This window comes from Solea senegalensis, linkage group LG4 (assembly GCF_019176455.1).
Source record: "Solea senegalensis isolate Sse05_10M linkage group LG4, IFAPA_SoseM_1, whole genome shotgun sequence".
NCBI lineage: Eukaryota > Metazoa > Chordata > Actinopteri > Pleuronectiformes > Soleidae > Solea > Solea senegalensis.
Genome location: NC_058024.1, coordinates 16613889 through 16625327, shown reverse-complemented (window position 1 = coordinate 16625327; position 11439 = coordinate 16613889). Strand labels below are relative to the sequence as shown.

General features: G+C 38.3%; 1 protein-coding gene across 1 annotated transcript; it reads left to right on the top strand.

Annotated features, from left to right (window-relative positions):
• Positions 1–658: 658 nt before the first annotated feature.
• Positions 659–10579, top strand: LOC122767668 (immunoglobulin-like and fibronectin type III domain-containing protein 1). Its single transcript, XM_044023088.1, has 24 exons — positions 659–753; positions 2435–2500; positions 2646–2768; positions 2865–2998; positions 3114–3213; positions 3313–3354; positions 3441–3486; positions 3569–3752; positions 3850–3963; positions 4113–4275; positions 4398–4670; positions 4767–5534; positions 5638–5762; positions 5847–5988; positions 6079–6372; positions 6479–6775; positions 6874–7053; positions 7206–7334; positions 7416–7724; positions 7808–7893; positions 8010–8202; positions 8443–8739; positions 9174–9500; positions 9598–10579. The coding sequence occupies exons 2-24, from the start codon at positions 2449–2451 to the stop codon at positions 9600–9602; spliced, it is 4383 nt and encodes a 1460-aa protein (XP_043879023.1). The 5' UTR covers positions 659–753; positions 2435–2448; the 3' UTR covers positions 9603–10579.
• The last annotated feature ends 860 nt before the right edge of the window (positions 10580–11439 follow it).

Here is an 11439-nt window from a genome sequence, read left to right as displayed (position 1 = left end):
AGTCCCAGTTTAGCATTACTGGAGAAGAGAGTGTCAACAGTTGCACCCGGGCCAAAAACATGACAGACCAGTGTAGGATGACACTTCTCAGTGTCAAAGAGAAGTGGTGATTATGATGCTAAAATACATGCCAACTTTCATTCAATTACAAATAGCACTAGTGTAAATGGGAAGAGTCATGCAAATATTTTGGAATAAGGATTCAGCATCCAAAAATCCCTGTTCATTCATACAACATACATGTGTGCACACACACACACACACACACACAGCCTCCAAAAAAATAAGAAGACCTCACAACAATTTAAATTACATTGACACTTACCTCTTAAATGCGGGCATGAAGAGCAGGCAGCTTGCATGTGCAATTAAGCTAATGGTGAGGAAGCTCAGTGCATGTCCATTCTGTCACTTCCCTTGACACTTCCCTTTTCATTAAGAGCAGCCAAAAGCACCTTGCTAAAGCACTAAAGCTTAAATTCCAGTTTTGAGGGTGGGAGGGAGGGAGGGATTAGAAACCTTGAGGACCGCATTACAGCTGGTGTCCCTTTTTCAAACCTATAGCACTTTAGGGCAAAAGTGCATGTCAGTAAACCTATCCCAGGGAGCCCCCAGTGAAAAAGTGGGTTAGGCTGCTTCGAGTGTCCCTGAAAGGCTTTTATTGCCTCTCAAAACTGAGAGACCATACTCAAGAATCAGCTGGAACGTGGCCGGCAACAGGCAGCAGAGAAGAGCAGATTACTTGGTGACATAGTAAGTACACATAATCAGTATCAGAATAATATTCATTATTATTAACATACAGCTGGACATTTCACCAATATCTATTCTTTTATTTCTGACAGCAGTCTATATGTTTATTAAGTTCATGATATTTAGAGCTAATTGAGTCACAACATTTTGTGCTGATTGCTAATTAACACCTGGCAGATTCTCTGTAGGACTCCTTAATGGTGAACTTTACTTTTGTCAACGTTTGACATTTTTTAAGAGGATAAATCATTAAGAGGGAAAATGTAAATTGTAAAATGTATGTAGCTTTAAGGCAGCAGTGACAGAACAGACAACCAGTGCTTGAATTTAAATCTACCAAGTTCTAAAACAATATGTTTGCTAAGCTTTGAGGTTATATCTTAGCCTTTAATCACACAACAATATTTAAGCCATGGCCATGGGCAATTAAGTCATAAATCAGTTCATGATGTTACATGACGTTATTTTTTCCATAGGACAAAAAATGTCTACACAACAGTGCACAATACAGTATATTTCATTATTAAACATGCAGGTGCATATCAGTCTAATATTACCCTAATTGCTTTTAATATATTTGTATATCTTTGTAGTACAAATTGGTAAGTTCTATTTTTGTCTTAATGGAAAGGTTGATTTGAGCATTTTCATATTTCATCAAAAATAACCTTTCCTACAATTCACAACGTTGAATGCATCTATTGACACATGATAGACAGTCTTATAAGGTATGAGACCTGCTGCCTGGAAAACTAGGCCAGTGTCTTAGGAATGTCAACTATTTGTAATCTGAGGAATTCTTAAAATTATAGGACATCTAGAATTACAGAGTTGTGTCATTTGCCTGGAATATACAGTGCTTAACTAATTTATCCCACCACCAATGTAAGGTTTTTGCCACAGCGGCACTAATTTAACAGCATTGGTAATTATCAAAATATTTTTGGAATGTTTCTGTAATGGTTAATAGTTTTTTTTTGTTGTTTTTTTAACTGAAATGATATTTTTAATGCTGAAAAATAAGTATTATCATTATCCATGAATTTTCAAATTTACTGTTTCACAAAAAAACTGAATAAAATAGTGGACACATTATTATTTTTATTATTTCTTGATTCAAATGTCAAACTAAAGTTTAAAGTAAAGTAAAGGTACTAAAGTACCTTGTTTTAGTGGTTGAATGTTATGCTTGGAGAAACCCAGTGAGCCGGCTCATAATTTGGGTAGAAAAAAAAGGTGACTTCACTTTGTTATTTGCCAAATAAATAATAACATTTCTAGTTAAAAAAAAAAAAAATCTTGTTTTTATGACAGGTGTATAGTGCAAAATGAATAAATTGTGTCTCGATGTGACTGGAAATTAGTCGCAATCACATTGACATTAGATTGCAAAAGTGGGCGTACTGCCGTAATGTAGAATTTAAAATGAGAAGTGATAACCAGTGCAGATAGAGACCATCTGTAACAGATTACCTGTTCAGTAGACAGATGGGAGTTTATATCGCTTTTAACAGTGGTCAAGAGCTTTTGTCAGCTACAGACGACCTTGAAATCCATTAAATGTAATATGGGAGCTTATTGAATCCAACAACTTCTTAAAACATTTTAAGGTGTATGTAAACTTAACAGTGCTGTCTTAAGTGTTTTAAAGGTGCTTTGTAATATCCTTTTGCTTTAACAGAGAAGCTGTTCAACATGTTTAAAATACGTAAAGCTAAGGAGGATGAGCCAACGGCTCCAGGGCAGGGTAAGTAACTAAAGAGTTTAAACTGTCATGAAGAGTTCTTGTCTTTATTTAAAAACTAATTCATGTAGTAATTATTATCAGTGAAATGATCCTTCAAGTTCTTTATCAGTGTGTAAATAATATCATTTGTCACATTCGGCAACAGTGAGAATAAAAAAGAGGTCGCAGGTGCCTGGAGTTATGATCACACAATACGTGGAGGAACTCCCGACAGGCACAGCCACACCAGATTTCACTCGGAAACCAATTGCTTTGACAATTCAAGAAGGTAAAGTATCACCTCAATTTTACAGGGACAAATTAATGTAATTTAACATGTCATATTTCTGTTAACAAAAAAGCATTTGTGTTGTCCTTTTCGTAGGAAAAACTGCCATCTTCAGAGCAGTAGTTATTGGCAAGCCAGCGCCAAATGTGACCTGGGTGAGAAATAATGGAGTGATTAATGAAAGGTACCAAGTCCTCTATGATAAAAGTTCTGGTGAACACCAGCTACAGGTGAGGACATTGACAATGTGTCAAAGAATGTTTGAAAAAGAATAAACAAATCTGATTTCAATCAATTGAACTGGTTTCGCAAAGAAAAAAACTAATCATGATGCATTAACAATAGATACCAGATGTATCTGTGGATCAAGCTGACACGTACAAGTGTTTCGCAGAAAATGAATATGGAAAAGCAATTGTGACTGCTGTTCTTAACGTTATCGAAGGTAAGTTACGTTAACCCTTACTTTTATTCTATGACATATTCAAAAACAAACAAATTAATAAGATTAATTGTGTTTGGTTTTTTTTTTTTTCTTTATTAGTTGGCTTCAAAAAGAACCAAGCATTGCATCAATCCAGAACAGGTAGACACTACAATAAATACGTAATAAAGCACTGTCAATCAAGCCCTGGATTAAAATAACCGACAATGTCATGTGTTGTGTTATAGCTATCCGAGAGCTACCGGAAGATTTCAAAAAGAACTTAAAAACTGTGTAAGTATTGCTGTCAAAGAAAATGGGCTAGTCTCATACAAACTCTTACCATAAGATAATTATTATATTTCTGTTTCTGAAGGATTGAAACTGAACCAAAGGAAGAGACTAAACCAGAGTTGGATGAGAAGTTTTGGGAACTGCTGTTGAGTGCAAACAAGACAGAATATGAGAAGATATGTGCCCAGTATCATATTACTGATTTTCGCTGGATGCTGAAAAAACTTAATGAGAAGAAGACAGAAAGGGAGCAAGAGCAGGAAAAGGTACAGCACGCCTCAAGCAAAAAAAGTAATGTGACTTAATGCAAGAAATGAAGACTCTAAAATTTGAATATTTTTCTCCTGGTTCAAATGACAAAAGGTCGTTGAAAGACTTTCCAACTTAAAGCCCATTGAACTAAACCCCTTTGGTGGTGCAGAGTTTGAACTTGAAATGTCACTCAAAGACCCTACAAGCAAAATCTATTTATTCAAGGTAAGAAGTTCAGATGTAAACATTTTAAAAGTAGGATGGTGGCACTCAAAATTGTATACTGTCATAAAAAGGAAGCACAATACAATTATAGCACATATAAACATATCTGCTGAATAATGCGGTCACTGGTATGACATATGTTTGAACAGGATGGAGTTATGGTTCCTTTTGATGCTGATTTGGAGGTAAAACACTGCCTGAAGCAAGTGGGAAAGAAGTTCATGTTTAGTATCAATGGTATTGACCCAGAGGATGCTGGATTATACCAAGTGGAGGTTGACGGAGTAAAGATCTTCTCAACTGATTTAAAACGTAAGATAAAGCATCGCAAGTAGTGATCAACAAAATTAATATTGGCCATATGTTACCTAAGCTCTATTGCGGTGGGAAATACCAGATCTCAAGTTAAGATGTACTTTGATTTTTTTCTCAAGTTCCCCCAGTAGAATTCTTAGTAAAGATTGAGGATGTGAAAGCAGAAGAAAGAGAGGACGCCGTGTTTGAGTGTGTCGTCTCACAACCGCTGAAAAAGATATCTTGGAAGGGAAAAAATATGCCACTGGAGCAGGGGGACAAATACGACATCCTTGTGTCAGAAGACATGCTGATTCACACATTAGTAGTCAAGGATTGCCTGCCATTGGATAAAGGAATTTATGCAGCCATGGCTGGACTTTCATCCTGCAGTGCCTGGCTTATAGTGGAAGGTATTGTTCAAGTCATCCTTTGTCATTTGTTTATCAACTTCTAAAAATGTCTTGTATGTTTTACGACTGTTCTGATATTGTGTACTTTTGAATTAGTTGACAATGATCCAAACTCACAAGGAAAGAAGAAGGCTCGTAAAACAACCCGGGCAGGTGGTGGTAATGCCGATCTTCTGGCAATCGCTCAGGAACAAAATGCAAAGGTACAGAAAGAGAAGGATGTCTTGATTGAAAAGGCAAAAGCAAAGGCAGAAGCAGAAGCTGCAGCGGCTGCTGCTGAGAAGGCAGCGGCTGAAGCTAAAGCAGAGGCTGTAGCCAAATCCAAAGCAGAAGCTTTATCTGAGGCTAAAGTCAAAGCTAAAGCACAGGCTGAAGCTAAAGCCGAAGCTAAAGCCGAAGCTAAAACCGAAGCTAAAGCCAGTGCTAAAGGAAAGCCAAAAGCTAAGGCAAAGGCAAAGACAAGTGAAAAAGGAAAGGAAAAGAAAAAAGTGAAGGAGAAGTTGGAGGCAAAGACTGAAGATGGAGAAGACGCCGATAAAACCCAAGCAGTCACTGCAGAGGGCAAAGCGGAAGATGGAGATGATGCAGAAGATGATGAAGACGAATATGAAGAAGACGAATATGAAGAAGAAGAAGAAGAAGAAGAAGAAGAAGAAGAAGAGGAGGAAGAGGGAGAGGGGAAAGAGGGAGAGGAAGAGGGTGTGGAGAAAGCCGAATCAGAATCTACCACATCAAAACCAAAACAAAAGAAGAAGAAGAAGAAAGAGGCAGCTGCTCAAGTTGCTGATTCTGAAGTAGAAGAGCCTGTTGAAGAGAAAAGAAAAAGAGTACGCACAGGCCCACTTATTCCTGATACAGTCATTGGTGAGAGGCATCAGAACACAGTAATTGAATTCAAATACTGCTAAGCTCTAATTTCTTATTCAATTATGTTCCAAGTTAAGCGTAAACACTTTATTTCCTTTAGACCCCGGCGTTTTCTTCACCAGTGGACTTTCAGATGTAACTGCCATCATTGGTACTGATGCACAGCTGGTCTGCAGACTGAGCAGTGAGGAATGTGATGGAGTCTGGTACAAAGATGGAATAGAGGTAAGAGATTTAAGGGTTTGTATACATTTTCTTTCCAGTCTTCTGTGCTTTTAACCTAAGTGCTTACATGTGTGTGCATTGCAGATGACAAATACAGATGACATCTGCATTGTTAAAGATGGGACTTATCGCAAACTAATTATTAAAAACTGCAAGGAAGATGATGCTGGGAAGTACAGATGTGAGGCTGATGGGCGTAAAACAGAAGCTGTGCTAAATGTGGAAGGTAATGTAATCAGAATCAATTTGAGGCACTCCATGTGATGTTCTTCTCAGCAAATGAAAATAATTGAGAAAGAGATTTTTTTTTTTCTAGATCCTCCAAGAATTGACACTGATGAACTTGCCGAGTACAAAAAACCTGCTCTAATCAAAACTGGGAAAGAAGCAGTTTTTAAGTTATCCTTTGTTGGCCGGGAACCAATGAAAATCCAGTGGTACAATGATGGTGACGAGCTGTTGGAGGACACCCATGTCAAGATTGAAAAATCGTCCTCACATACCCGCCTGCTGCTCACCAAGTGCCAACGCAAAATCTCAGGCGAAATTAAGGTTAAGATTAAAAATGAATGTGGAACAATTGAGGCCATTACCCATCTTGTTGTTTTAGGTCAGTCAGCTTTCTCACATTTCAAGAACATGCTTTGAATTTTGTCAAGTTTAATACATAAGTATAAGTCACTGACAGACCCAGTAATTCTTTTATGTCACAACAGATAAACCAACAACCCCACTAGGCCCTGTGGACATAATTGAAAGCTCATCATCTTGCATCGATTTCAAATGGAGGCCTCCGAAAGACAATGGAGGTTCCCCTATCACTGACTACATCCTAGAACGTCAGCAGATTGGCCGAAACAGCTGGAAGAAATTAGGCAAGATTGGCCCAGAGCCTAAATATAGGGATACTGATGTGGATCATGGTAGAAAGTACTGCTACCACATCTGGGCTGAAACCGACCAAGGTACCAGTGGGATGATGGAGACCGACGACATTCAGGCAGGGACAAAAGGTAAGACATTTTACATGTCCCAAATACTGTATGTGTTATTAAAAAGGCTGTTTTATTTTAAACTGTGATCTTTTTCTTCTATTTCACTATTTGTTTAGCTTATCCTGGACCTCCTTCTACCCCTAAAATTGTTAGTGCCTTCAAAGACTGCATCAACCTTGCTTGGTCTGCACCTGCTAACACCGGAGGAACTAACATTTTAGGCTATAATGTGGAGAAACGGAAAAATGGCAGTAATCTATGGGGCCTTGTCAACCCACCTGATGAGCCCATTAAAGGTGAAGTGGAGACATTTAACAATTACTGCCTCTCATATGATTACATGCTCTGTATTTGAATTTGAGGCACAACTTCAAATGTAAATGCTTTGTGTCTTTAATCACAGAATTGAATTTTTAAAATTCCAAAACTATGTTTAACATGCCAACAGAAAAAAAGTATGCAGTAAAAGATGTTGTGGAAGGCATCGAGTACGAGTTTCGTGTATCTGCTATCAACATCTCTGGTGCTGGGGAGCCATGTGCCCCCACTGAATTTGTATTTGCAAGAGATCCAAAGAGTAAGAAACAGGCCAAAATCAGCCACCGTAATCAAACTTCTTTGCTTAGTTCCTGATAACAAAACCTTATATATCTTTCAGAGCCCCCAGGTAAAGTTATTGACTTAAAGGTGACGGACTCAACATACACCACCTTATCACTGGGCTGGACCAAACCTACTGAAGAGGAAGGGGTCCAAGATGAAGCTAAAGGATACTTTGTTGAGCTCAGAGCAGCAGAAAACCCAGAATGGGGTCGCTGTAACTCCAGCAGTTTCATAATGACCTCCTATACTATTATGGGTCTGAAGTCTATGGCTATGTATTGGGTAAGAGTTGTAGCCACCAATGAGGGTGGAGATGGTGAGCCTAAAGAGCTGGACAACTACATCATTGCAATGCCTCCTCCAGGTAAACTGATACAATTTTACCGCCATTAAATCACATTTTCTCCTTGAATTATTTATTCTAAACCTGTTCCAACATTGTTACAGTGAGACCTGAGTTCACTGACAAAAAAATGAAGAACTTCGTAGTAATGAGAGCTGGGAACACTGCTCGAATCAACTTTAACTTTAAGGTGCAGTATGACACATAAATATGTCAAATGTGTTGCTGTATTATGTTTATGTTAAGCTGTTAATGAGTGAAAAAGTATAAATCACATCTTGGCTGTGTTTCTCCTGTTGTCGACAGGCCTCTCCAATACCCGTAGTTACATGGCTCAAGGACAGCATGCCTCTACCCAAGTATGTGACAGTTAGCAACACAGACACATCATCACAGTTAATGATTCCCTCGTCAGAACGTCATGACACGGGGATCTACACTATCATTGTGAAGAACCTTGTTGGTCAAGACACCTCCAGTGTGGAGATGAGATTCACAGGTAGCATGAACTTTGATTTGCATTATGAAAGTATCTCAATGAATATTTGTATGTGCTCCTGTTTTTTAACTGTTGTTTTAATAATAATGACAGTTGATGCCAAAAGTTGTTTACCTAGGTTTATTTTGGAGTTCAAGCAATGAATTGGAAACATGTAGAAGAATAACGTTGTGTCTGCAGGCATTCACCTATGTACTGTACTTATAAGGAAGTAAACATTGATTCCTACCCGTTTCCTAGATGACCCCAAGCCTCCAGGCCCTGTAGAGCTGGAGGAAAATGTGTCAGGAACAGTGACAGTCTCCTGGATTCCATCTCCAGATGAGAAGAAAGATGACAGGCTCCACTACACGATCACCAAGCGTGATTCCGTAAAGCGTGTATGGCAAACTGTGGCAGACCATCTCTTCAACAACAAGTTCACGGCCATCAACATCATGCCGGGAAGGCAGTACAAGTTCAGAGTTTATGCCAAAAATGACATGGGGATTTCCAAATCCTCTGATTCACCAAACTGGGAAGTAAAGAGAACAAAAGGCAGGTTGAATAACAATGTTTTATAGTTGTGCAGGGCAGAATTATAATAGAGTTAAATTGAAGCAATATTCAGATCAAATTAATAATTTAACTATTTTGAAAGTAAGCCACCAAATATAGATGATGAATATGAAGTTTTGGTTTTCTCTGTTTGATACCATTTTGTACTGAATGTATTTAGGTATGGTTGGTCAGATAAAACTAAAAAAGTGTAGATGTTACACTGGGCTCTCAAAACTAAATATCTAAATAATTGGGAAGCTCAAGATGTTTAATAAATTAGGAGAGATATTTTTAGAACAAGCAGAAACATATGCCTATTATTCATTAAATAAACTATAGTATTAAAGAAGAAAATATAAAATAAGTGTCACTTTTATGTCACTTACACGTATTATATCTTTTCAACATCCCATCTTTTTTTCTCATTCCAGAACCATTCTCCATTAATGTTCCTGCCTCTAAGGGCCTCCAGTTTGAGATGCCTCCATCATTCTCTGTTCCACTGAAAACGTACAACACTCCAGAGAGCTATGAGTGCTACATGAGTTGTGCAGTGACAGGAAACCCCAAACCCCATGTTACCTGGTACAGAAATAACATTAGCCTCAACACCAATACCAACTACTACATCACCAATACATGTGGGGTCTGCACCATGGTAATACTCAAAGTTGGACCAAAGGACAGCGGGGATTACACAGTCATAGCAGATAATCCTCTGGGCAGAGTGGAGTGTTCAACTAAACTCGTCGTTAAAGGTAAAAACTACAACACATGATCCTGCTATAAGTCACATTCTGTGTTTCTGGCTTCATATGCAATAACAATTTCCTTCCATTTCTCCTCCCCTTGCAGAATAAGATGAAGACTGCCTGTGAGTGCACAGACTGGTTGCTCTCCGTCTCTCACTCCCTCGCTGCTGTTCACCTCACTGGCAGATGCACCTGAGCCACACACACTGTGTTTACAAAGAAGGCTGAGGTTGCTGTTTCTGATATTATTATTATTAATGTTATTATGCTATAATTAAAGTCCATATCAACATCATTTTATATCAACAATCTGCTGCTGCTTGTGTAAATGACATTGTAGCACTATAAACACGTCATAACTAATTCAGAACTGTCTAAACTGATAACTTGATACAACTGTGTTAGATCTGCTCCTGGTCTCTGTCTTCTATGTCTACCTCACCTTACTCTTGTCCTTTCTCTCCCCCACCTCTCCTCTGACCCCCATTTTTCCTTTCACCCTAACCGGTCAAGGCAGATGGCCGCACATCTTTGAGTCTGGTTCTGTCAGAGATTTTTCTTCCTGTTAAAAGGGGAGTGTTTTTTTGTTATCTCCATTGATGCCTAGTTCTCACTCATTGTGTGAATTGTTGTGTTTATCTGCTCTCTATAATATTGTAAAGATTTTTGCCTGACTATGTACAGTGCCTTCAGATAATGTTTGTTGTGATTTGGTGCTGTACAAAGTTCAATACAGAACTGAATTGAACTTTTCATTATAACTTGATATTAAGTGGTGGGCTGCTTGAAAATAAACGTGGGGGGATCGGGTTTGAGGCCGCTGATTTAATGGCTCAGTAGCTGCCTGAAGACTAAACATTAAAAAAGGCATAACTGCACACAAAGGACCAGAGTGCTCTGTTTTTTGCACTCAGCAACAATGATCCATGTTTGGACAGTCGGGGCATTCAGTTCTGTAAAGGTGTAATGAGATGCAGTTCATTTTTTTGTTTTACTTGTTGCTTGTGTAGTCATTTTTATGATGTATTTTGGTCCATCCATCATACAGTAATTTGGTGCTTTAAAATAAATCAACTACTGGGTCAGCACTGTTGTTTTGTTGTTTGTTTTGCAGTGTGGAATCAGTAATCTGTGTCCCTGTTGACTATTGTGGTGCAATATTTCAGTCAATCATAAACCAACCATTAATCATTCTATAACACCAAAGACAGTATAATTTCATGTCAGACCAAAGAATATCAAGTAGAAGAATCTTTATGTAGGCCAAGATAACTTTTTGTAAATTTAAACTTGTTTGCTTCTTAGTTCTGCTGCTGCTTAATGTGAGGTATTTATTGTGCCTTTCCATTTTGTGACTTTATGAGCCCTGCTCCCACTTTGCCAACTGTCTCGTGGCTACAATGTTTTATTTTACTGCAAATATTCACTGCTTGAGAAGTCATAAATTATTAAGTTTCATGTGCATGACTAAGTGCAACCTTGCAGTGTATAGTCATGAGACACGAGGGGACAGTAGCCACATGACATCCTGTTATTATTGAAAGGTGTTTATTAGGAGTTTGCTGTGCTAAGCTTTGGCATTTAAAGCTGCTAACCACATTCCAATGGTATTTAGCGATGCCTTGTAGTGACATCAATAGGTCACTGTTAGATGTATAATACAAGAGGTTTTCTTTGATTTGGCAAAGTAGTGCATTCTTAATTGGAATAATGCAACATGCTGCATTACAATTTATACAGAGAATTAAGCCTTCCAATGTCACAGATATGGCTACTGGAGTGCATGTCACATTGGGTTGTGTAATCTAAACTTGTTTTGTCATTGTTTTGCATTGTAGAATCCAAGACTTCTGACTTTTGTGACCCCTTGCAATAAATGCCTTCAGGAATATCAAGCCTCTCATATCAGATTCACATGCCTGAGAACAGGCATAGTTAGCCTCAC

Bases quoted from the DNA above. Each gene is read 5' to 3' on its own strand.
- LOC122767668 (XM_044023088.1), top strand. From the start codon at position 2,449: ATGTTTAAAATACGTAAAGCTAAGGAGGATGAGCCAACGGCTCCAGGG. The intron at 7,725-7,807 runs GTAAACTGATAC...ACATTGTTACAG, and splicing joins CATTGCAATGCCTCCTCCAG to TGAGACCTGAGTTCACTGAC. The intron at 8,203-8,442 runs GTAGCATGAACT...CCCGTTTCCTAG, and splicing joins TGTGGAGATGAGATTCACAG to ATGACCCCAAGCCTCCAGGC.